This window comes from Anolis sagrei, chromosome 2 (assembly GCF_037176765.1).
Source record: "Anolis sagrei isolate rAnoSag1 chromosome 2, rAnoSag1.mat, whole genome shotgun sequence".
Classification (NCBI taxonomy): domain Eukaryota; kingdom Metazoa; phylum Chordata; class Lepidosauria; order Squamata; family Dactyloidae; genus Anolis; species Anolis sagrei.
The window spans coordinates 192,086,748-192,114,058 of NC_090022.1; the positions used below are offsets into that span (position 1 = coordinate 192,086,748).

The window sequence follows — 27,311 nt, forward strand, 5'->3', positions numbered from 1 at the left end:
TGGCCCAGCCCAGTGAAATTCTCTGTTTTTAAATTGTCTGTGTCGTTTATTATATTCTTTGCATTTTATATATTTATGTCTTGGTATTGTTATGTTTTTGTATTACAGTGTATGTACTGAACTGATGGGCTTGCCCTCATGTAAGCCGCACCGAGTCCCCCTGGGGGAGCGGGGCATAAATAAACATTATTATTATTATTATTATTATTATTATTTCACAATGAGGACATAGATTTCCAGATGGAAGGCGGTCCCAACAAGGATTTCCTTGGTGCACCTTCCTCTTGCACGTTTCTCTCTTTTGCCTTCTATTCATGCCTCTTCAAAATCCATAGCACTGTTGGTAACAGCTGACCTCCAGTCACAATGCTCAATGACCAGGGCTTCCCAATTCTCAGTGCCCTTTATTTATTTTATTTATTTTACCGTCTTTGTAGGAGACTTCTCTCGTGTCTCTGCATAGGGAGCTGGAGCTGACAGAGGCAGCTCATCCGTGCTCCCGCTATATTCGAACCTCCGACCTGTCGGTCTTCAGTCCTTTATTATTATTATAACTTTATTTGTACCCCACTAGCATCTCCCAAGGGACTCGATGCGGCTTACAACAGGCCGGAGCCCAACACAATACAATACAATACATAGCAAATAAAACAGTTAAGCAGAAAAACAATAGCAGCACAATAAGACATTATTAAAACTGAGCCGGCCGGAGTAGGGGTACAGGATTAAAAGTGCTGATGTGTCGGAGGGATATGGGATTAAAATATAAGTGCGGTGTGCAGTGTGCGGTGATCTTGGTTCTACTAAAGTGCTACTGGGATTTGGTACTGGGGTTCCTAATTTGAAAAGGCACATTGGAACAGCCAGGTTTTCAAATTCTTTCTGAAGACCGCCAAAGTAGGGGCTTGTCTGAGATCTTTCGGGAGGGCATTCCAGAGGCAGGGGGCCACCACAGAGAAGGCCCTGTCTCGCGTCTCCACCAAGTGCGCTTGTGACGCGGGCGGGATCACGAGCAAGGCCTCTCCTGATGACCGGAGTGAGCGTGTGGGTTCGTAGACAGCGATACGGTCACGCAGGTAGGGTGGTCCCAAACCGTTCAAGGCTTTATAGGTAAGCACCTGCACCTTAAATTGGGCTCGGAAAATAAACGGCAGCCAGTGGAGCTCCTTAAACAGAAGGTTTGACCTCTCTCTGTAATGGGCCCCAGTTAACATCCTGGCTGCTGCCCGTTGGACCAGTTGGAATTTCCGAGCCGTTTTCAAGGGCAGCCCCACGTAGAGCGCATTGCAGTAATCCAGTCCTTCAGACCCATTGCGCCACTGGGGGCTCCACCTCTGAAGATGCCTGCCATAGATGTGGGCGAAACATCAGGAGAGAATGCTTCTGGAACATGACCATGCAGCCCGAAAAACTCACAGCAATCCAGTGATTCTGACAACAAATCATCTGGTTCCTTTTGCATCCAAAGTTTTTTTTTCACCTTGCTAATTAAAAAAATAGCTAAATCTATTTGACAGTCTTTGCTAATAAAAAAGCTTAATCTATTTGACAATCTTTGCTAATTAAAAAATAGCTAAATCTATTTGACAATCCTTGCTAATAAAAAATAGCTTAATTTATTTGACAATCCTTGCTAATAAAAAATAGCTTAATCTATTTGACAGTCTTTCTATTACTTTAGCTGCCATGTTGTGGTCTGGACGGAGATACATGGAGAGGTGGCGCGACGTGCGGGCGCACGAGGTGACACCAATCCTTCTGACGTCACCGCGCATGACGTCGCACGAAGAGCGTAGGGCGGAAGGCATCAGCTTCCGTCTTTTTCCTGTTCTGCAGCTTACTTTCCGCCCGAACTCGTCACGTGGGCCGAGTAGAATGTTGACGCGTTCTCTGATTGGAGGAAGCTCGAAGCCTGCTTATCCTTTCCCTCAGGATTTCTTTCCGCTCGCGCGAGCGACGAAACAGCGGGTGGCGCTTTGCCGGCATGAAGGCAGCGTCGGCGGCGTCGGTGTTGCTGCTTCGCGGCCGCTGCGGCTGTGTCGCTCTCCGCCGCGCTCCCTTTCCCGCTGCTGCCCCCTTCCTTCGGGCTGTCCGGACCCCGGAGCCCCCCCTTTGGCCGGCGCTGAGGTAAAAGGGGCGGAGGGGGAGGCGGGTTCCTGGTGGGCCTCCCTGGACGGCCATGGCGCAAGTCTGTGGCATTCTGGGAGTTGTAGTTCCACGCGGCCTTCAGCTTCCTCTGCCTCACCGAGCTCCAGCTCCGTTCCAATGAGTCATGGAAAGGATAGGTGTGCCAAACCGCACCCATTCCATGGTGTAGACCAGGCATGGGGAAAATTAAGCCCTCCAGGTGTTTTGGGCTTCAACTCCCACAATTCAGATCTGGGTTGTTGTAGGTTTTTTGGGCTGTGTGGCCATGTTCTAGAAGCATTCTCTTCTGACATTTCGCCTGCATCAATGGCAGGCATCCTCAGAGGTTGTGACAACCTCTGAGGATGCCTGCCATAGATGCAGGCGAAACGTCAGAAGAGAATGCTTCTAAAACAGGGGTCCTCAATTTTTTTAAACAGGGCCAGGTCACAGTCCCTCAAACTGTTGGAGGACCGGATTATAATTTGAAAAAACATGAATTAATTCCTATGCACACCGCATATATCTTATTTGTAGTGGAAGAACACTTTAAAATAATACAATAATTAAAATGAAGAACAATTTTAACAAATATAAACTTATTAGTATTTCAATGGGAAGTGTGGGCCTGCTTTTGGCTGATGAGATAGGATGGTTATTGTTGTTGTGTGCTTTCAAGTAGTTTCAGACTTAGTTTGACCCTGAGCAAGGGCAGGGTAAATGACCTTGGAGGGCCGTATCCAGCCCCCGGGCCTTAGCTTGAGGACCCCTGGTCTAGAACATGGCCATACAACCCAAAAAACCTACAACAACCCAGTGATTCCAGCCATGAAAGCCTTTGACAATACAGTGAACATCCTCAGACCCTTTCCCTTTCCTCCTCAGCCTCTTAAGCTACACCAATACCTGGTGTAGACGCACCCCCTGTTTGCTTGTCCTCTATGCTGACCATCCTTGCGAATGCGCCCTGACATCTCATGAGAAGTCTTAATTAGGACAGCTTCTCAGGCTCCTTCTACATTGCCCTATATTGCAAGATCTGATCCCAGATTATCTGCTTTGAACTGGATTATACGTATCTGCACAGACAAATAATCTGGGATAAGCAGATAATCTAGGATCAGATCCTGGAATAAAATAATAATAATAATAATAATAATAATAATAATAATAATAACAAAACAACAACAACAAAATTACCATCTGCCAGCTGCAGCTAGTCAAGTGCAGCTAGTCCCAGTGGTGATCGGCACACTGGGTGCAGTGCCTAAAGACCTTGGCCTGCACTTAAACTCAATCAGCGCTGACAAAATTACCACCTGCCATCTGCAGAAGGCCACCTTACTGGGATCTGCACGCATTATTTGCCGATACATCACACAGTCCTAGACACTTGGGAAGTGTACGATGTGTGATCCAATACAACAGCCAGCAGAGCAATCTTGTCTGCTGTGGACTCATCTCGTTGCGTTTCTAACAACAACAACTTTGTGTTGCTGTGAGTTTTCTGGACTGTATGGCCATGTTTCAGAACCATTCTCTCCTGACATTTCGCTCACATCTGTGGCAGGCATTCTCAGAGGGTGAAAGGTCTGTTGGAGCTGCAATGCTAAGTGGCCAACTACAACATTCACACTTGCTTCACAACCTCCGAGGATGCCTGCCATAGATGCAGGTGAAACATCAGGAGAGAATGCTTCTGGAACATGGCCATACACCTCGAAAAACTTACAGTAACATATATCAGTGGTTTCAACCTGTGGGTCCCCAGATGTTTTGGCCTTTAATTCCCAGAAATCCTAACAGACGGTAAACTGGCTGGGATTTATGGGAGTCGTAGGCCAAAACACCTGGGGACCCACGGGTTGAGAACCACTGACCTATATACTGACTTTTCTTGAAGCAGCACACAAGGCAGCTTCCAGGCACAATAAATTAAAAACATTTACATTGGGATATAAGAAACATTTTAAAACATTAAAAAACAAAAGCAAAAAAAGATATACAAGATAAGTGAGTATCAAAATAAAATAACCCCCCATCTTCTTAAACCCTTGTTGAAATCAACATGTATTTGTGGCATCCCAAGAACGGCCTTCAAGAGGGTAGGAGTGGCCAGTGAGCAGGTCCTCTCTCTCATGTTCTCAGAAAGCAAGTCTGGCTTGATGGCTGGCCTCAAAGTAAACCTTCCCCTGAAGAGTTTAGAGTCCTGGCAGGTCCATAGCCCCCTCCCCTCAAGTCTGCAATAAATAGTTTTCATCTGTTCTGCTGAAGAAAGCAGGGAAGTTTTTACAGTGAACAGTTATAGTGTTGTGATTTCACTTTTATTACCTGTGCTTTTAGTTTAGGGAAGAACATTTAGAAGTAAGGTCTGCCAAATAAGGACTGCTTTATGAATATGGTTTTTAACTATGGATATTGCTTTTAACCCTGATTTATTGCTATTGCATAATGGCTGTCATTATGATTTTTTATGATTGAATGTTTATGTTTTGCTTAATTTATTGTTTATTATTTAATGTTGTAAGCTGCTCTGAGTCCCCACGGCGAGATGGAGTGGGATATAAATAAAGTTTGAATGAGTTTGATTGATAAATTTGTCAGCCAGAGAGGAGGTTTTTTTTGTCTAGTTACAGTGCTTTTTAACTTTCGATTTCCATGTTTTGGGCATCTGCTCCCAGAATTAGATTTAATTATCCATGGTGGCAGAGGCTTTTGGAAGCAAGAGGGCAAAAGAGCTGGGAGCCTCATGAAACAGTAGATCCCAGGAATCTATATGATGCCATCATGGCGGTGAAAATGGAATCATACCATATCTCAACTCCTGGTCTCAGATTGCAATTATCTTCACAGCAGATTGAATTTGGACAATGGGCATTGTACTGCTCCAGAGCACAGAGATGACTTTTTAAAACTTCTTTGTGTAAGTCACACCGGGGCCTAAATACTTTTAAGGCACCAGGTCCAGTCTGATCTTGGAAGCTAAGCAGGTTTTGCATGGAAGCAGGAAATATGCAGTTATATCCGAACGTAAGAATTATAGGTTAGTATTTTGCTGTCCTTTGCCTGACTGAAGCCAGGGGCATTGTCAGGAAGGAATGCAGAAATAGTCTGCTTGCTGCAGAAAAGAAAAAGAAATGTTGGTTGGTGACATATGAAACTTTTCAAGAAGTTCAGGACAGACAGGAATCAAAAACAGGACAGAAACTAGAATTGAACTGTTCAATTACTTGTTTGTAAGTGTGGGAATTGAAGTCCAAACACCTGGAGGGCTGAAGTTTGTCCATGCCTATGCTAAACTGAGACATATCATGAGAAGACATGACTCAGTAGAAAAGACAATACTGCTTGGTAAAAAAAAAAAAAAGAAAGTAAGAAAAGAGGAAAACCCCATTCTAAATGGATAGACTCAGTCACGAAGGCTTGGCTCTGCAAGACCACAGGTCTAAGTCAACAATAGCATTTAACAACAATAAATCCTGCTGTAGTTTTAGTCATTGTAATCTTGACTTATGTGCAGGGAGGAATTCTGTTTAAATTTCAATGATGGTGATCACATTAAGTTTACTAAAACTTGTTATTATTGGTGAAGTTGAACCTAAATGGTAGGCACAACTTTTTTGATATTATTCAGGAAAGGGCAATTTAAAGATAAAGTAGCTCAAGGAACACTTTGAGGAAAGATTATAATATTTGTAGCTTGTTGTTTTAGGGTGAAAATCAGTAATGGAGGACGTGATGGATATGCACAAGGTTATCATATGGAGGTAATATGAAGGGAAAGTGGTTTCTGTTATACTAGAACCTTAGTGTCCATTATTGATGCTAAATGGTGAGTGACTCCACAGAAATAAAAGGAAGTATTTCACATCACACACAGTTATTGTGAAACTTGCTACTACAAGCGGTAATAAAGGTGGCCAATTTGAACAGAAGGATATTATACAGATCAATGGAGAAAAATATTGCCAGTGGCTACTAGTTAGAATGACTATACATTTGATCCGGTATTGTGGCAATATGCCTCTCAACCCCCTTCTACAGTGCCATATAAACCAGAGTATCAAAGAAGATAATTATATGAGTCCACGCTGTCATATAATCCAATTCAAGGCAAATAATATGAATTTTATATGGCAGCGTAGAAGGGACCTTTTTATCAGTTGCTAGGGAGTGCAAACAGGAGGGTGCTATTTCATGTATGTACTACTACAGAGGTTCCCATAAGCATCTAGTTGGACTCATTGGGAACATAGAGGTCTTTATCTTGGTCTGACTCAGAATGGCTCTTAGGTTGTTACGAAGCCTTAGTTATAAAACAGATAGCTAAAAAGTCAACACTTCAAAAAGTCACTTATATTAATATTTTGGTTACATGCGAAGTAATTGGAGTACGGCTGATAACCAAACAGATTAATCATATGACAGCTCCACTTGATAAGATTTAATCAATACTACCTAGCAAACAGTATATATGTTCCTGGGCAATTTTCATTTTGTAGTTTTGCAAGATTGTGTATATAATATCTTTAAGAAAAGTGTCCACAATTTCATTCATCTATATCTGACAAAATATACCCTCTGTAGGTATTTTCTAGATTGTCCACTATAACTGTATTTATTCCTGGGCCAGAAGTCCTCCATTTCAATAGGTTTCACTGTTATGCCTTGCAGATACAACTGTTGAATTTTATAATTTAAAGACATGCAGACATTATTCCCAAAGTCAAGAGGCTGTTCAAAAAAGTTTGGCTACTGCATATCTGTTATCTTTCAATAGCAGCATTTCACCATTATTCTTCTAATAGCAAGTTTAAAACAGTGATGTCATGTTTCTAAGCAAGAACAGGTTTTGATGTGCATTAAGCATAGACTTAAATGCTATTAAGCATAGACTTAAAAACAACTTAATTAAGGATAGACATAAAAAAACTCATTAAGCATAGATTTAAAAATAACAGGGCAGCAAAATGCCACTATGAGTAATTCTGGTAGCAATTAAAAATGAACACTAAAATTTTGTCTACCTTTGATCCCCCTGAAAATGCCATTTATCTTTTTTAAAATTTTGGGTACAATAGGCCAGTTTTATGCAGTATTAGTAAAGGTAAAGGTTTTCCCCTAACATTAAGTCTAGTCGTGTCTGACTGGGGGGGGGGGGGGGGGGTTAGTGCTCATCTCCATTTCTAAGCCGAAGAGCCGGCGTTGTCCATAGACACCTCCAAGGTCATGTGGCTGGCATGACTGCATGGAGTGCCATTTACCTTCCCGCTGTAGCAGTACCTATTGATCTCACATTTGCATGTTTTTGAACTGCTAGGTTGGCATAAGCTGGGGCTAACAACGGGAGCTCATGCCACTCCCCAGATTCGAACATGTAACCTTTCAGTCAGCAACTTCAACAGCTCAGCGCTTTAACCCACTGTGCCACCAGGGCCCCCCATGCAGTATTAGGAGATTTGAAATCAGTCAGAAGCAACTGAGTACCATGGGTCTGTTACTTGTTATTGTCACAGTGTCTTCCTTTTTGCAACCCAAACAGCTCAAAAAGATTTACATGCGCTTCTCTTTGTTGCAGACCTCCAGCGTGCCAGTTCTCTGCAAATTCCAAAAACGTCTTCTCTGCCTTGGTTTCCAAAGCTAAGCGCATTAATGACAAATATGAAAGGTTTTTGGAAAGAACATTCCCACGTTTCTATAAGCTGTATTCAACTTTTTTAAAAGGTGGGTTTTCACTTGATAGAAATATGGGTAGATAGTGAAATGTCTGTCCATCTTTCAAGGTTTCAGCAGTAACACTTTGCTGTATGAACAGTTGTTGGTACTCATATGCAGTAATGCCTAAATTTTTAATCTAACCGTATGCATGAACTCCTTGTCTGTAGCTTCCCTTACAAAGAGCAAACACAGCTAAAGCTCAGCATTCAAGTGAGGTTAAGGAAACATGTCACTGGAAGAATAAGTGATATTGCCCATTGTGTAATTGACCTATACACAGACCATATCCAGATATATAGGCAATTTTCAAGGACAAGCCTGTGAAAGACACTTCCCCTCTACTCTGCCTTTGTGTCCAATATAGGTTGGCAATAGTTTTACAAGCGAAATGCATAAGAAAAACGAATGAAAGGAAGTAAGTGGGTTTTGCCCAATGCCTTGAAAGCAACATGTAGTAATTACTAGAAGTACAATAAGGAAAAGAATAAGAAAGTTTGTAAACATACTATTTATGCCATCATTTCTTCCATAAAGCCCAGAAAGATAATATCCCTGCAGCATTTGTGATACACCTTATAGTGCTAAGGTGTTCAGTTTTTTCACACAATGCCCCAAGAAGGAGTAGTTACCATATATACTCGAAGATAAACAGAGTTTCTTTCAGCCCTTTTTTAAGGCGGAAAAAGCCTCCCTTGCTTGTAATGGGGTCACACTGGGCAGCAGAGCCTGGAGACCATTGCTTGCAATATATGATTTATTTCTCTGTCTCCTCTTCCCCTCCCTTATCAGTGTGTTTTCTTTTCCAAATCCTCCCCCACTCTCTGGAGAGGGAGAGAAACCCTTACAAGTCAGGAATATCCATTAATCTTATAAAAGCATTTTCCTCTGAAATACGTATTTGTTAATCTCTCATACAGATATATAGGTATTTCCCTCAGCAAGACTTTGCAATCCCTATGTACCTATATATTATCTGTATCAATCTATATACATTAATTTTATATATGAATGTTCCGAAGCTGGCCTGCGCAGGCGCAGGAATTCCACAATGTGCGATTCACAGTTGACTACGACAGGAAAACCTATATCTGTGTGTGTGTGTGTGTGTATAAAATTTTATAGATGAATTTTCCCCTCACATGTTTGTAAGTCTTTGCAAATTCTATATAGATATAATTATATATAGAAGTTTGTCTAGATAGATATATTAGAATATAGATATATATGGCTTACAAATATTACAGGGGAAAATGCACACACAAATATATATAGATATGTCTAGATAGATGTGAATATAGATATAGGGCTTGCAGACACACACTTAGAGATGTCTAGATAGATATAAACATAGATATATAGGACTTGCAAATATTGCAAGAGGAAGTGCACATATAGAGAGAGAATTTGCAAACATTTCAGGAGGAAATGCATATGTAAAATTAGTATATACAATTATAGCTCTATATATAGCTCTGTGTTGTTTATATAAGCATTGAAAGTTTGCCTGTTACTAGGTTGGAAGCCAGCCTGAGTCCCCATGGGGAAATAGAATGAAGTTTATTATTATTATTGTTATTGTCAATACCATATTGTTTTTGTTGACCCTACTTTTCCACTTACAGAGCTAGTTTACTGTTTTCTTTGAAATATGGTAAATATTAAAAACATTTCACGTTCAGATGCCTCAATTAATGTAATTTTATTGGTATCTGTTTTTATTTTGAAATTTACCAGTAGCTGCTGCATTTCCCACCCTCGGTTTATACTTGGAGTCAATAAGTTTTCCCAGTTTTTTATAGTAAAATTAGGTGCCTCAGTTTATATTCGTGTTGGCTTATACTCGAGTATATACGGTATTTTGCCAGAGTTTTAGAGAGAAGAGAAGATCAAAAAGAGGCATAACAGTTTAGAGAGTGCCCTGGAGAAGACGAGGGATTGCAATGCTGGGTCTGAGAAAACAGGAACAACATTGTCAGACAAAAGACAATGTAAGATTTGAAAAGGGATTTGATGTGAATGGCATTTCAGATCTTTGAGGAAAAACTTGCATATTTTTGCACAGGGTTTCGGATATTTTTCTTGGAAGTAAAAGAAATAAGAAGGATAAAAGAAAAGATGTCTCACAAAAACATCCAGTTTCATCAGCTTCCATACAGAGAGATGGAAAGACTAAGGCAGGTACGTTTATATTTGGTTTTTATGCCTCTTCCAAGGATGTAACCTTTGACAGCAATCTGTAATAGGTGTTAAAAACTGATTTCTGCAAGTGATAATTCCCACACCAGAGCAGTTGCTTAATTTACTACACGAAAAGTCAATTCTAAATATGCTAGCAACCTTTTCTGAATATCATGGCTTGGCAAACTGTGGCCCACAGGCTACTTGGGAGCCCTCAAAAACCCCAGACCTCTCAAAATGTTTATTAAGATTTAGAGGGGGTAAATTTTTTGCTTGAAAACCAGCCAGAATCTCCCCAAACCAGCCAAAATGCAGTAGTTTGCGTCCTATATCCCCCTGTCCCCATTTCTTAAATCTTTCAAAGGCACACACACAAGAAGAAAGATCATCTGAACATCTGACAAAAGGGCAGCTGGAAGTGACATTATTTCACTTTGGATGTGTGAAAAAGTAGTGAAATGCCCCACTGTAAAAACCCCTGAAGGAGAAATGACTTGAGTGCAGGTGTCTAACCCTTCTGTTCATTGATGGTAGTTTTGCAAAACACCCTAACTAAGATGCTGAGAGAAATGTTACTCTCAGGACATATCTTGTAAATTCTGAATTGAAATTTGCCAATAATGTTGTTTTTTTATCAGCAAAGTGAGTCCAACTTCAGTATCTTGTAGATTAGGATTGTTTCAAGTGTTCTGTCACTTGGGCCCCTTCCACACAACTGAATAAAATCCCACATTTTCTGCTTTGAACTGGAATATATGGCAGTGTGGACTCAGATAACCCAATTCAAAGCAGATATTGTGGGATTTTCTGCTTTGATATTCTGGGTTACAGTATATGGCTGTGTGGAAGGGCCCTTGGAGTTTCATAGAGATCCAGGCAGCTACCACTGATTATTGGTGGTCTTAACATAGTAGAAGTGATCTAGGAGAGATTTGTGATATTGCAGCAGTGACATTGACATAGAAAATTCTGGCCTACAAAATGTGTTACGTTGCACCTTCAGATTCTGTAACATTTATGTAGAGGTTGTTTGTGATTTCTGCTGCTGGATAGTTGTGGGATAGATGTGGGACACTGCATTGTATGTCTAGGTCAGGGGTCCTCAAACTTTTTAAACAGAGGGCCAGGTCACAAGTCTCTTAAACTGTTAAAGGGCCAGATTCTAATTAGAAAAAGATTAGAATATATCTTATTTGTAGTGCAAAAAACCACTTTAAAACAATACAATAATTAAAATTAAGAACAATTTTAACAAATATAAACTTATTAGTATTTCAATGGGAAGTGTGGGCCTGCTTTTGGCTGATGAGATAGGATTGTTGTTGTTGTTGTTGTTGTTGTTGTTGTTGTTGTTGTGTGCTTTCAAGTCATTTCATACTTAGGTTGACCCTTAGCGAGGGCCATGTAAATGACCTTGGAGGGCTGTATCCGACCCACGGGCCTTAGTTTGAGGACCCCTGGTCTAGGTCATGGAACTTACAACTATTGCGTATTTGTAGTGAGCATGTACTATGTACTACATGCTCACTACAAATATACCATCATTGCACATAAAAAGGCAATACTCTTAACAAAAAGGTGCTGCCCAAAAAGCATACACTGTTCAATGACAGTGTCTGTTTAGTGCTGCATAACAGTTCCTTCCTGTTTCAGTCTAGAGAAGTCAGAATTAAGTGTATGAGATTACTTTTAGGGTGGAGTTCTATGATGTGTATCAGAGTATTCCTAAATGTGCTCTCTCACTAGTCACATCTAAGTTGATTTGGAAGGTCTTTGATCAAAGCATCATCACCAATTCTATGAAGTCATTTCATAATCTTATAATATTAAAGAGTAATGGACATACTCGATTTTAAAAATGGCTTCCAGAGAAAGTGTTTTTAGATTAGTCTCATTCCCGTCTCAGAATCAGTTGTGAGTCTGCAGTTGCGCACTGCATGTTTACACATGGCATTGCATGTTTACTAACGGAGCATTTTTTTGTAGTTTCGCAGAGACGTGATCAAGGCTATTCCTGTTGGCATTCTCTCTCTTCCACCCTTTGCCAACTATCTGGTTCTTTTGCTTATGTAAGTGAATCTAGTTTTCTATAAAGATGAAGGATTGATCTTTCAGTTTTACTGTCAAAGGATAAATCCTTGACTGGTAACCTTTATAATGTCAGTCAACTAGAGGTGAGGTTGTTTTGAATCTTTCCCCTCATCACTTAACAGATACTATTCCTGGCTCTTTGATGGGGAGATTGTTAACAGTGCAGCTGTGTATTAAGCAGCTACAAAAATAGATTGCCTGAGAGCATTCATAACTATTAACCAATATTCAATTCTGTGTTTTCTCATGTTTCTGCTTCACTAGTTACAATTTTGTATTCTAGTATATCTTTTTATACTAGTCTATAAATTTCCTAGTGATAATTGTGATAGAAGTGAAAATCCCTCTTCAAAATCCCACAGAGATGTTTTTAAAAATCAAACCTAATCAGTTTTGAGGGTTTGGGAGAGAGTTGCTTAAAGGGATGCTCATGTGCTGTACCTTGTATACCTTTTCAGCATCTTCTCCATCCCACCCTTTCCCCCACCTGTTCTAAATCTGTTCTTTTACTTTGGAAATTAAAAACAGGTAAGAAATGGCTTCTGCTTAGTGTTTGCTCCTTGGTCTTTTTATGTCATATATGTGTTTACCAATGTTCTTGATGCAGAATATAATACTGAACGTGACCAATGTTCATCTCTCTAAAATCCTGTGTGGCTTGGTATGTTTCATGATAAGAAACGAAGACCATTCACAAAGTTATAGCCAAGACAGCAGTTGATTCTCAATATCTACTGATGAATTCTCTTCCTAAAAAGAATTCTAAAAATGTAATTTGTTCAGCTGTTCCAATTTGATATTGTTCATTTGTTTCAAATATCATATTTTAAGAGTCATGAATATAATGTGCATGTGGTTTTATTGCAGGCATAGCTATGGGGAAATTTGGATGAGCTTAAAATAATTATTAACAGGCTGCTATCCTGCCAGGATCTTTACCAAAAGTGCCTGTCTGAAGTTGCTATTTTAATATTACATATACTTTGGTTCTTATTTATCTAGGTTGTAGTCGAGGTGGCTTTTGATTTTCCTATTTGCCTATAGTGCAGAGTTTATCTAGCTATAGTTAAGTTTCCTAAAAGTATTCCTGAGGAATCATCCTGTTGAGAAAACCTAAAAGGCCCACAGATTGTGTGAAACTTATAGACGATTATTTCACATGTATCAGTCCAATATCATTAAATTAAATTAAATATCAGCCCTCCACATCTGATGAAGTTAGGTGCACAGGACTTCCATGAAAGTGAAAAATAGTGAATTAAAAATCCTATTTTTTAACCCGACCACTTCTATGGGAATTTCTAGATTCTCTAGCTTTACCTTGTGGTTAACTTCCAGCAGAGTTGACCTGGAAGATCTAGGGTTTTATTAGAACACTTAATCAAATCTGCAAACATCAGACCCGCAAACACGGAGAGCCGACTGTATGCTTTTGTCTTGGCCTGCAGGGTTAGGATGCATGAATTTGTGAAAGGTTATATTTTTTTTTATCTCATCTGACATCCTGGCTTTCAACTATAAAATAATTCAAATTTGCTTACAAACATTCAGAAGTATAATAAAACATATTGCAGAAATTTAAAACAAATAATAAAATTAACAGATTAAAAATCATACGTTCTCCTCAGTAAAGAAATTTTTAATTAAGGAAAAATGACCTGGCACTTAAATAAAGAGAGGGACTTACAGAGATGGTGGTGTCATTGAAACATTCTAGTAGCCACTTGGGAGATCTTGAAGGCAGGGGAATGTGGATAAGGCCTCAGAGGGTGGTTTTAATTGCTAGGCAGGTTCATTTCCTTAGTATCCTGAGATCCTCAGATTTCAGCTTCTTTTCGAATTATTAAGATAAAATTAAAAGGTGTGGGCAAGGTGTGGCTACATTTGTAAGACAAAGGTTCAACAGTGTTCCTAATTGTGAAGAGCTGAAGTTTCAGTCACCCTTGGCTAGCAGATATTGCAAGATAGATAGAAACAGCAAAAGTCAGCCTCTTGGTGCAAAATTAGGATGCATTCGGGCCAGGGATCTTCAGTTTATAGTATATACATCCAATTTGTTTTGATCGTGTTGTGTCTGTTTGAAAATGTATCTTCTTTCTGGGCAATCTCTCCTTCCCAAGGTATCTATTCCCAAGACAACTTTTGATACGGCACTTTTGGACTCCAGAACAACAAGCTGAGTTTCTAAATACATACCACAACATAAGGAAGGAGGCATATCCTGAGGTGCTTGATGGTCTACAGCATCTGTCGCACACCTTAGATGATGCCCACCTCCGCAAACAGATGCTGGATCTCTGCAAAAAGGTATCTCCTTTCAAAGAACCTCAATCAGGAGGAAAGCAACTATGTGGGCCATTTGGTTGGGAATCAGGAGCTGTTAGGCTCAAAATAACCCTCTCTGGGGGTGATTCCACCAAATATATAGCAGAGTGCTAGATGCACAGTTCATAAGCAGCAGAAACTAGTGAGCAAGGATTGGCTTCCATTCAACAGGATGGAACAGGATTGCAGATCCACATCTTCATAGGATCAAAAATAATATGTTTATTAGAGACAAAAGAAATCAATTCTAGATAGGAAAGGTTCTTAAAGCTAACTAGCTTCACAGTTGATTCCCTTAAATATAGCCTTTGTGCTTTAAATCTGTTCATACAGAAGAGCTCACTAGAGTAACAGATTGCCCTCTTAACTTCACATGCACTGCCTTTCTGGTCAGTGTACTCCATGTGCTGCATAGTTTGATATGACATACAATTTTAATACAAAAAAGACTGAAAGGGATAGAAGAATTCAATTCAGGCTTTCATTGTGGTTTCTGGGAGTTTCTGAGAAGGGAGGAACCAAATGAAGTGTGATGTGATAGTTGGAGAGTTGAACTGTGATACTGGAAGACCAAGGTTTGAATCTTGTTTGGACATGGACACATCACACTCCGCTTCAGAGGAAGACAAGATAACTCTGAACAAATTCTGCCAAGAAAACCCCACACACCCCTTAGGGTTGCTACAACTAAAAAATCACTTGAAGGCACACAACAAGGTTATTGGATGCGGTGTTCTCCTTTTTGCTTTTCTCTCTGAGGTAATGAGGCTGAAGCTATGATGTGGTGAAACAACTTCACCCATGCTAATGCTGAGAAGGTACCAGCCCGACAACAACAAAAAAGAGACTCCTGTTCCACTGTTGGGATAAAAATATAGCCTGGAATTCTGCACAGTCCTCAGGAAACAGGAGTTGTGCATAGCCTCTTGTCTTTTTAGAAACCTTTATGGCACTTTTCTAATAGCAACTGTGTCTTAATCTCCAAGGTGCAGGAAGGAAGCCACCCTGATATAAAAGAACTTAAAGCTGTGAGAACCTTATTTGTGGGGCATCCCTTTGGCATCCAGAAGCTCAGGGTTCAGCAAGTGGTAAGTTCCATTCGGGGAATTAAATGGGATATTGACTGACTTAATGACTGTATGCGGATCATTGTATGCCTTGTCTCTGCACTTTGAAAGGATTGGAGAACCAAGAGATTTAAGTATTTTCTATCTGTAAATCTGAAAGTACTACGGCTTGTAGTAACTTGACTTTATATTTATATCCTGTTTCCTTTGCTATCCCTCTGCATTTCTACTGCCAGATATGGGAGTCCATCACCACCTTTATTCCATATTCAAATCTGCAAAGCAACACATCTCTGATAGCTCCCCTACCTGCCCACAAGCTCTAATTCCATGTTTCCATGTTTGTCTCTTCTTCCTCAGAAAGTCCTAAGTCGTGTTCTCTTCCTGACTCCTCGCTTGCCATCCTTCTTCCTAAGATCTCGCTTGCAAAGCCATGTGTTGGAGCTTTACCACTTGGATCATGCCATGCTGAAACTGGGAGTTAGAGAGCTGACAGATGAAGAAGTGCAAATGGTGACCTGAAACCTGTTCAGTACAGTAAATAAAAGAACCACGGGTGCCTCTAATTGGCTGGAAACTGGTTTAGCCAGTCTTTCTTCCTGCCTCCAGGGGAACCTGCTCAGAGTTGGTCAGGAAGTTTTGAGGAACACAATAATAAATAACTACATTAGATGGTTCTCAGAGTTAAATTATTTCAGATAGTATTTAGATGCTATGTTGTAATAAATTGTTGTTGTTGTTATTCATGCCAGGAGCGATTTGAGAAACTGCAAGTCGCTTCTGGTGTGAGAGAATTGGCTGTCTGCAAGGATGCTGCCCAGGGGATGCCTGGATGTTTTACCATCCTGTGGGAGGATTCTCTCATGTCCCCACACGAGAAGCTGGAGCTGACAGACAGGAGCTCACCCCGCTCCCTGGATTTGAACCACCGACCTTTTGGTTAGCAGTCCTGCCAGCACAAGGATTTAACTCATTGCGCCACCTGGGGCTCCAATAATAATAATAATAATAATAATAATAATAATAATGCTTTATTTATATCCTACCCCTTCTCCACAAGGGACTGTAAATATTACTTTTTCATTTTGACGACACAGATAATACTGGATGACAACTAGTGCCTAGTAAAGAGTTGCTAAAGGTATCATTCTTATAGCCAGTGCAGGGCATGGAACAGTTAGCATTGTTATGAAATTTTCTGTTTCTCCTTGCCTGAAAAACAAAAGGCACCTCATCTCAAGGAATGTACAGAAAGACCTAATCAAGCAATAAGCCTTTAATTCTTCGATTTCAGAAAGACATAGCATTAAAGACAATTCACAAGTCTTTAATGCCATATCTTGTCATATAGAATACCCTGCATGAAATTATAGAGACCTCTTCACACTGTATGTTTATGGCTTTTTGATTGTACATTAATTGTAGGCGAGGGGAGTTGTAATTTAGTTTGAGGCACCAGAGGAACTCCCTGGTTGAGGTCTGTGAAAGCCCTCCCTCCCCTGCAAATGCCAGGATTCACTGAGATGTTGCTATGCCAGTTACAATATCACAATTGTATAATTGTGTAGTGTGAATGGATCCCAAGACAGGTTCAGATTAACTAGGATCCATTTTCTAATGATTAGTTCCTTATATGAAGAATTGCAAATTATTGTGTTTATTTATTACTGTAACTGAATGTGTTTCTTCTTTTTTTGCAGGCCTGTTACATTCGTGGCTTGAATTCTGTCCACCTGAGCCCAGCAGCGTGCAGGCTGTGGCTGGACCAATGGCTAGCGTTGTCCTGCTCTCTGAAAGGTAACATTGACTAAACGTTGAAGGACATTTTCTATTACAACTATTGTCATCATGCTACTCCTTTATTCAGGCACAACTAGAATGAAATTAGGAAGATAGAACATTTTAGCATCCTTCTTTTTATCATTACCAAAACTCAGCCCAGACATTCCAAGATGTTTTATATCTAGTAATGGAGTATAAAAGAGAGAAGCAAGTCTTCTGCGGCAAACTATTACAGAATCTAGCTACCACCAGAAAATGTAGAGTTTTAGATACCCATTTACTACAGTTCAGTGAGTGGTGGGGCATGCATTTGTGCTTTCTTTTCTATGTGCTTGATTCTCAGAGATCGAGGTTCATAGCTATCTTTATTCTATATTCTAATCTGCAAAACGTGAAGTTCCATCTCCCAATTCTGGCACTGAAGCACGTGTTATACTAGATTATGCAGTTTTGCAGTTTTAGAAAGATCATTGGCATTGCATAGTTCTTGGAATTTTGGTGATAAAGGCCCCTTCTACACGGCCATATATTCCAGATTATCTGCTTTGAATTGGATTATATGAATCTACACTGCCATATAATCCAGTTCAAAGCAGATAATCTGGATTGTATATGGAAATGTAGAAGAGGTCTTAGATAGATTTAGCTGGAGTCTAAGGGTGAAATAGACTTTTAGGGTTGAATTACTGGAAAAATAGCTGTTCAAGAGATAAATATAAGGAGGGAGAGCCAATATGAAAGAGAAGGCGGAGCTATTTGTAGAGATTTGCAGTGGGGTGATGAATTCTTGGATCAGAATTTGGAGAAAAGACTGGGGCACAACAAAGTGAGAAAAGACAGTAGTTGTGGGAGTACTTACGGAATGAAACAGCTGTGGCATCACAGGATTTTGAGTCCCAGCATTTACTTCACTCTGCCATTAGATGCATCAGCGGCAGTGACCATAGCTGCGCAAAACCGTGGCTAAACACAGTTACTCCCATACCTCAGAAAGGACATTCTGCAGAGATGTTGCCCAGGGCCTCGTGAAAGTGTGTATGGAAATACAAGAGTGGTTCTTGGTTTTTCAGGTGTTGAAGCTTCACTCTTGGCCCATGGCATGGTCTTACTTTCCACCAACTTCACCCAATCATCTAAGGGCTGACCATGGGAGCCCTTAGCTTTGGACCATTTCTGAAGAGATGCTGCCATGGTGACTCCTGGCTGAACCAGAAGGGGACATGGATTTTTGCTTGATTAAGAGTGGCAAGAGTCCAGCAGGTGAGGTTTCTCCAGCACTTACTAGCCTTATTGTTAAGGAGAAACACTACCCCGTGGGTAATATTCTTCCCACTATGATGGAGACCAATGTGTTGTCAAAATGGTGCTAGACAAAATAACAGCAAAATGGATTCTACCATGTTTTTGATTGGGTCTAGCTAAGCAATGTGGTTCTGCTTTGACACAATCGTTACTTTTACTTGTGGTGTCAAACAGTATGGGACATATCTGATGAAGGTGAGGTTGGCAACTGCACAGAGCAGTGTTTTGGCCTAAAACTCCCAGAAATCCCAGCCAGTTTAGAAGCTGCTAGGATTTCTGGGAGTTGAAGGCCAAAACACCTGGGGGCCCACAGGTTGAGAACCACTGGCATAGAGCAATAATGCCTCCACACCTAATACTTTCAATGACATCCATCCAGCAGTAATCCAAGTAGTGTTTCCTTCTCTTTTTCATGTGTGGTTAGCTTCCTCCCCCATTTTAACTTCACGAGAAAGTGTTCATTTTACAAACATGCATGGGTACCCCAGTGACCTTTCCCTGCAGGAAAAAGAGCAGAGCAAATCTAATCCAGCGCTGTTTGAAGCATGATTGTCTGCTGGGCACCTGTTTTTCAAAAGGTGTGATAAAATGTATTAGGCAAAGGTGCTGCAGAATGTAAAGAAATAAGCAGGATTCTTGCAGTAATTATACAGAAGCATTTCACTGCAGTCCCTACCATGTGTCCACTTCTGTGCCCCTGAACACAAAATCATGTTGCCTTCCCGATGGTGTTGGAACTGCAACTCTCAGCATTCCTCCTATTGGCGATGCTTAGGGCTGCTGGGAGCTGCACTTAAGTGATCATGATGTGAGGCAGGTGGGAAGAGGAAGCCATGTCTTCTTGTACACTGGAACTTTAGCTAAAATGAAAATTGTGTAAACTGGTGATTGAAGTAATAATTAAAAATATGCAAATTGTAAGAAATGATTGGTGTCTCAACTGTATAAAAGATAATATGGAATTGTTAGCACTAATGGTTAATAAAGACAAAGCTTCATTTTTTCCACGGTTTTTCAATGACTTGTGCTTAATTTATCTGATTTCTTACTTTTGGTTGAGCTCCAGTATACTGCTTTAATGAGTGAGAATGAGCAGATCCCGTTTGGATTACCAAAGCACCTGGATTTGTCCTCCTAACCTTCCACGGTATAGCCTACAAACCTTGTTCCTTGGGACAAGGGCTGAACAGTTCTTCTGCTTGTTACTGGAAAGTGATCTACTCCCATTTTTTATAATATTGTCATACCTTATATAGGACAAGAAGCAACTGCCCCTGTGAACAGTCTTTCACTGTTAAAAGTAGAACTGACTCTTAGAATTCAAAGACATAGCATGTTAGTCTGACTCAATATGGAAGGGGTCTTACAGCACTTTGACACTGAGAGAAAGAAGTTGATAGTATAAGCATTAGCTGAGCTGAGTCTCTTTCATCAGATTAATGTAATGACTACCTGGAAACAGGTCATCATTGCTGAGAATGAGCACGTGGTGTGTGAGAAGCAGTTGAAATCCAAACTTTAATGATGGGGTGACAAATTCAGTTTTAACAGTGGTCTTTAGGAGACAAATGCAGAAGGAAGGATAATGCCTAAGCTGAAGGGATGTTATTAGCATACTATGCCAGGAAGCTGTTCTCTTGTCAGTGTATATATTTGTGTTCTCCTGTTTCTCTTTCCAGTCTTTGTGTTTTTTTGTTGTTGCTGTTGAAGGGCTGAGGGGGGAATGCACTGGAAGACTGCAATTGTAAAGTAAAACAGACCAGTCTCTGCATCAAAAAATAAACAGATATGAATAAAGTATATTTAAAAACAGTTGCAGGACACTTCAACTCATATCTATAAAGGTCTGTTCCTAAGCATTTCATGCCATAAAATCTGAGTCTTAGGAAATCTTATGCTACCAACTTCTCTCTCAGCCTTGGAGATGTTGTAAGGTCCTTTGACATGCTGACTCTGCCTTTAAGTCAATTCCAACCTATGGCAATGCTATCATGGGATTTCAGAAGAAGTTGCCTTCACCTTATGCTGAGGCCATGAAAGTACAACTTGCCCAAGTTTACCCTGTATGTTGTTTATTCGTTCAGTCATTTCTGACTCTCTCTGACCTTATGGACCAGCCTGCGCCAGAGCTCTTTGTCAGTCCTCGCCACCCCCAGCTCCTTCAAGGTCACTTCAAGGATGCCATCCATCCATCTTGCCCTTGGTCGACCCCTCTTCCTTTTTCCTTTCATTTTCCCCAGCATTATTGTCTTCTCCAAGATTTCCTGTCTTCTCATGGTGTGGCCAAAGTAGTTCATCTTTGCTTGCAATATGCTTCCTTCCAGTGGGCAGTTGGGCATAATTTCCTGGAGTATGGACTGGCTGGATCTTCTTACGTTCCAAGGCATTGTTTCCACAAATCATCTTTTGTAGAGTTCTAGTGTAGTGGTCAAACCATTACACCATTCGGACTCTCAGAATTGAGTTTACTTGCTACAATTTGCAGACATTGGCTTAGAAAGCAACTGGTAATTCACAGTGGGCTAGTGCAGATGGAAATTTCCAGATTTATCATGTTTGGGCTGGAAGAACATTAATTCCTCACCTCTTCATAATCTGCTTCAGTCAAGCAATAACGCTGTGTGTACATTAGCTATAACATGCACCTTCAAACTGTGACCCTCCAGCTGCTTTAGACTCCAACTTCCAGAAGCCCTAGTCAGCTTGTTCAATGGTTGGAATTCTGAGTTGGAGGCCAAAACAGCTGGAGGATGCCTGAGCTATAATGTCCGAATTTGAAATTGTGCTTACAAGGCCTGGTTGGTATAGTGTGATTAAACATAATGCATCACTGTATTAAATTACTAAACAGCAATGCATGGGAAGGGACCACATGAACTAATACCACGCTCTCACCGCTTACTAAAAGTAGAAGAGGATAGAGGCTATTTTGTGTACTGTGCCATAAATGACAGAATATTGCTGAAGCTGAACCACGCCACACTTACCAAAGAACAGAAGCTACTTGGTGCAAGTTCAGGCATTTATTTTTACACTTAAATATCCTCTTTAAATACAGCATTATCACAATGAAAAAACATAAAAGGCAAAACAAAATGTAGAGGACCTGACAAGCTTTGGATTCACATTGAAAATGCCACCTGTATATTGTGTAATGCAGGAGAGCAGAGTACGTTATAAAGTTATCGGAGTCACAAGTTACTGATGTAGAGGGCAGGGCCTGTACCACGTGTATCAAACCAGGGCTTGCTTAAGGTGTCCCTTCCAAACAGGCAGTAAAAGGACTGCTTCTATGTAAACAGTTCAGTAGCACCAAGATGGAGGGAAGAGAGGTGAAGAGAATGGATGTTTTTATTATGCTAATATATCCAGACTAGCTTGTTTGAAAGGCCAGGTTAGAGGAGGAACACATACTTCATTACCTTAAAGAACATTCTTTAAACAAAAGGCTGGAAAATCAAGGTCTTTGCTTCCTAAAACAGGATGTATAGTTCAAGTTCTGTTATTTCACTCACACTCCCAAGCTTGTCTTTCATACTGCTTGAGAGAATTTTTGAAAAAATAGCCCATCATACCTGCAAACACCCATTGACTTAGTGTTTTCATCAAAGGCAAAACACTTTTATTTCCCAAAGTCACAGGCACAAAAGAGCAGTGGTGAGGCATAGTTGGCTCGTGGAGATTATTATGGCATAGGGCCAGCATAGCAGTTCAGATGCCATTGGATTCCTGCCTGTTGTCCACTGGGTGAGAATGCAAATGTTATCTATGGGCCTTCATCATCCCATTCTTGTCATCTTGTGCCTCCTGGAATGTTAGCCATGAGAATTCCTTCCACAGTTTCACACAGGAATTCTCGCATTTAAGTATGAAGATGCCTCCAGTTGCAGCAAATGTATTCCAGCAGACCCCCCTCAGCATTGGGGCATGGCCAAAGGAAGGACCAGCAGCTAAAGCACTCAACAGAAGGAGGTTGTTAAGCAGTCAGATCTGAAAAAGGAGACTATCGTTTACATCTCTTCATGTTAAAGCTGATCATAGCCAATACTCTTCCTCTCTGCCCTCCCACCAAAAGGAAAAAAGAAACCTCATCCACATTGTATGGAATTAAAGGCAACATAAATAAAGTAGCTGGAGACCAGGACTTGGTCATTCCTTTCAGGGAACATCCATACCTCGGTTGCCCATGGCTTCAGGTTCAGTGTTGCAGTGGTCAGCTAGAACCACAGAGGCATGCTGAGCAAAAAGGCAGGTGTATTGTTATTCTGCAAAATGCTCCACCAGGGACAGGAAACTGCTGGTAGAGGAAGCAGCAGAGGCCCTTGAGTTGTCAAGTGTGTACAGAGAGACAGGCAGCTACGGAGACTGGATATACATAGTAATTCCCACAGTGCCCTTAATATTTTCAAAGAAAGCAATTTGCTCTTTTGCCTTTAGGTCCAGTTTCAGTCAAAAGGCAGCACATTCCCCCTTCTCTTGCTTCTGAACTCAACACACTGACATGTATGCTCTTGAGATATATATGCTCTTCTGCCTTTGGGAATAAAACCACCTTTTGATAGCACCTTTGTATTTTGTAAACAATATTGTAATTGGGAAGGATTCTAACGAATGTTATCAAAGGCCTTCTTCAGCCCAAACTAGCCTAAAAGAAGAGAAGTCTTTTTTAAAAACCCAACCTTAGCAGCAGAACTGTCAGCAGCAAAGGCTAGGGTGAGGACAGTAATAGCATCTGTATCGGGGACCTTTATTTCTGCAAGGCAAAAAATGAGACTACGATAGACATTTCAAAGCAGTTCTCAGATGTCTAAGGTCCTATTCCAGTTTTAAAATTACTGCGCAAAGGCAATACCTGCCTTCACATACTAGTACTATTTTCTAAGCTGTTTACTGCAGCAGGAGGAGCAGGTGGTGGTGAGAGAGCAAAGTACTTAGTGAAACAAAAAGAGGGTATATCATACACTGGGAATAAAACAATTATCAAATGGGAATGCAGGCAACATATACCTTTTTATTATTAAAAACAATTTGGAAATTCATCAGCATAGAACTGAGCCCTCCGTGGGTTGCAAAACATCCATAAAGGTGTTTCTACTCTTAACTGCCATTTCCAGGGCAATTTCTCCAGCTCACTTTACCAAAGTTGCCGGTGCACCTTTGTACACATTCTCTCTTAAGGATTTTGAATGTAAATGTCATTCTTGTCTATCTTATCTCCCTGCAATTTGGATCGAATGCTGCGAAGCACTCACAAGAGCCAGTCTTAGAACCTCTTGGGTTCTGAGGGGCAAATTCAGTTTTAGAGAGGTTCTTTGGCTTCCTCTGGTAGAGGAACCAAAAGTACCAGCATGAGTAGCTTAAAGCTATTATTGCCAGTAACTAAGCCTCAGGAGAAACATTCCAAACTTTTAGAATGGGAAGACAGTGAAAGCTGAGAAACCATCAAATGAATGGTTCATTGATGTGTACAGCCATTCCAAAGACTATACAAGGTAAGACCAAAGGAGGAATGACACAGCTCAAGGATACAAGATCCCTTACCGTATCCTAGAAAATTCAAATTCACAGAATCAACTTCCTATTCAGGAAGAAACGGTCTTCTGGAGAGAAAACACACAGCATAAAATAGCATTATGCATGTGTTAACCCTCACCTAAAGGTAAGTGATAATGAAAAATACTCCTCACCTAAAGTAGTTAGACTTCATGCTTGCTTGTGAAGTATAGTAGTGACAAACGGGTTTGTGGTCTAGATAAGTTTGAAATAAACAATAGGCCAGTGCCTTGCTCTGCCTACTTACTCAGGTCCACTTTGAGATCCATCACACAGAAGTCTCTGTGACTGTCCAACTGAAGCCAGGCCAGACTATGTAATGAGAGGATGGCAATATTAATCTAAGATTTACTATGAAAGAGAATGTCCATGAGGTTGGAAGATAAAGGTGCTTTTCTTATAATGGGGGAGGGGGGATTAGATAAAGGGACTAAATGGCAGTTCTGAGAACGTCCCATACTTTTCCTTTGTATTCTTGGGCTAATTGGAGTAATTCATTGTACACCTCTTTGGAATGGAGGTCACAGCAAATGCATACAACTTGGGAGTGTTTTTCACTACCATCCTATTGCACATTTGCCAGTCCTTTTGCACTTGCAACTTGACAGACTAAAGCTTCATTGCATATTCTCTTTTTGTCTTTCAAATTCATCTAGAGCACTAGGGTGCAAACATGCCCCTGAAACAGAAAGTTCTAAAAGTCATTTCCAGATCATTTGTGCATCTAAAAAGAAACCTTTTGCAATAGTCAATGAGAAGGAAAACACAACTCATAAAACCACAAGGTAGATGAATAAGCATGTTGCCTAATAACCAGTCTATTCGAAACTTCAGTTTTTTTTAAATCAAGAGTTGCACCTCCCCTGGGAAGATCACTCCACCCTGTTTCAGTCAGTGTTTGTGGAACCAGGCCCCAGAAGAGAGATTAACATCATAGAGGCAACAGACCTAGTTCAGAAATATGGTGTGTCAGCTAAGGGTTATGGGACATAAGATGTCCCAGTAAACATTCAGCACATTTTTTAAAAATGAAAAAAAACCCCCACACATTTAAAATGATTATCTCACCAAGGCCCATTCAGGACACATAAGACTGGAGAGGGGTTCAGCCTGTTTGGATGAGGCTACTGATAAGGGCAGGAGGCTCCAAGATGAAAATGGTTCTATACGACAGCTGCATGCCAAACTGTAGATGTAACCAGTCGTGATCAAAGTCAATTTATATTGAATTTTAAAAATATATATATATGGATCTTCCAGCAAAAGAAGGGCAGCCAAGGTCACATAAACAGATAATTGATAGCCTCAGCTATATTGAACTGGTCAGAGTAGTTCAAGCGGGCAAGGTCACAGTTACTGAGAAGATGCAACACTGAAGGTGACGGAATGGTACAGATGGCAGCAGCTTTGCCAGGGATGAGCTACTGGATGGAGAGAGAAACACAGGAAGAGATTCCACAGGACATAACAGAGCTTTGATGTCATCTAATAGCAACAGTCCTCTTCTGCTCCCCACCCCACCCATCAAACCCTGTGCCAGCGCAGGCAGCTTGATGCTATAGCATCCACGAGCCACACTCACATTTGGTCCTTACTGGATGCAGGTCAGGTGCCTCTCCCAGGCAGCCCGGTTGTCCATGGTCCAGCTGCCTCAGTACCCAGGAGCCTCCAGATCTGCAGGAGGGACCCCCTTGCCTTGGAACAGCCATAAGCGCATGTTTTTGTTTGTTCTGTACTGATTCTGTACAAAGTGGTCCTCTCCCTTTCTCTCCCCACCCTCCCACCTGCCCCATATTAAATAACTCCAAGTGGCTGTGGCCTTTAGACAAAACTGCCATCAATAAATAGACATCATCAATACATAAGAGCTGCGATGGGTTGGGATGTGTCACACGGCCAGAGCAGGTGGTTCCAGAGAGGGTTCCTCAGGAGAGGAACTTAGCTCACAGGCTCTCTCTGGGGATTCCCCAACACTCTGGGGCTGCCAACTGTCCTGTGACACGTTCGTATGGTCGTTTGTATGGAGCATCAGGCTTGGCGGAGGAATTGCAGCGGGGCAGCTGTCACACGGAAGAGGCTCCGGAGGCAGAGGAGCAGGCTTCCCTGTTTCTGCCCTGCTGGGAGCTGCAGCTCTGCCACAAGGCACCAGTGAGGTCACAGGAACAGAATAGACACTCAGGTCCTTCTCATCAGTGTATCGAGAGGGCACCTCAGACTCATCAGTGTTGCTCTCTCCCTTCACTCCCAACACCGACCTTTGGTCGACCTGATAGTACACAACGGGCCCATTGTTCAAGTAGGGCTGGTCGCCCGCAGTTGAGCTGGCCTGGTCGGAGCCGTCCGTGAAGCACAACACAGAGGATCCGGGAGGCAGCTGGGCTTGGATGAGGATGGGAGTGGCCAAGCTAGGGCATATTCCCTCCGGTACTGTCAGGGGTTCCTCCAAAATGCACACGCCCAAGCTCTCCATGCTGGAGCCACTACTAGAGTCTTCCTCCGCCTTCAGCCGCTCCAATTCCTCCGCAGTCTGAAGGTGCATGACTGCCGTCTCATTCTCTGCCATGAACTCCTGGAAATCCTGCGTGTCTGGGGACTGGGTGCCTAGCCAGTCACTGCTAGAGCTATGAGGGCTCTCCTCCTCTAGAGTTTGGGCCCGGCTCCCCTGCCGTTTGTTCTCCAGCTCTAGTTTCATAATGGTGTGTAGGTAGTGAGTCCGCACCCGGATGGGATTGAATTCAATGCGGCCTGCCATGTTACCACAGCCATCTCTGGAACAGCCACATGGGAAGGACATTCGGTCCACCTGGGTGGGGGAAGCGAGGGACAGTGAAACGGTGCTAAGGCAAGAACATGGGGAACGTCAGTGGAAAGTGAAAGAATCATACCATTGTGTGAGAGGGAAGACACCAAAGTCATGCATGCAAAAGGCTGTCTGGCCTACAGGAAGCCCATGAACCCCATCAAACCCTCTTGTAAGCCTCAAATTCCTTGCTGATCATTCCTTCATTGAAACAATTCCCTGGAGTTGTTACCTGGCTGATCTTCCTAATTCCATATATCATTTATCAAGTGCCGAGGCCTGTTTCACCAAATACTGTGCTTCTAGCACCAGGGAAACAAATACTGTTGCAACAGAAGCCTTCTACAAAGGGGAGAAAAAAATATCTG

At 41.4% G+C, this 27,311-nt stretch overlaps 2 protein-coding genes across 4 annotated transcripts in view; one reads left to right on the top strand and one right to left on the bottom strand.

Annotated features, from left to right (window-relative positions):
* The first annotated feature begins 1,814 nt into the window (after positions 1-1,814).
* On the top strand, positions 1,815-19,593 carry LETMD1 (LETM1 domain containing 1). Its single transcript, XM_060762812.2, has 9 exons — positions 1,815-2,127; positions 7,706-7,851; positions 9,908-10,023; positions 12,010-12,092; positions 14,235-14,421; positions 15,426-15,527; positions 15,867-16,019; positions 17,207-17,303; positions 18,359-19,593. The coding sequence occupies exons 1-9, from the start codon at positions 1,985-1,987 to the stop codon at positions 18,430-18,432; spliced, it is 1,101 nt and encodes a 366-aa protein (XP_060618795.2). The 5' UTR covers positions 1,815-1,984; the 3' UTR covers positions 18,433-19,593.
* A 2,005-nt stretch (positions 19,594-21,598) lies between these two features.
* The window catches only part of CSRNP2 (cysteine and serine rich nuclear protein 2), a 40,623-nt gene continuing 34,910 nt past the window's right edge, over positions 21,599-27,311 (bottom strand). For 2 of the 3 annotated variants that reach the window (XM_060762810.2, XM_060762811.2), the window contains exon 5: positions 21,599-26,946. In XM_060762810.2, the coding sequence (XP_060618793.2) occupies positions 26,032-26,946 (915 nt within the window). In that variant the 3' untranslated portion in view covers positions 21,599-26,031. The remainder of the gene's footprint in view (positions 26,947-27,311) is intronic. The other variant, XR_009630660.2, reaches the window with a different exon arrangement.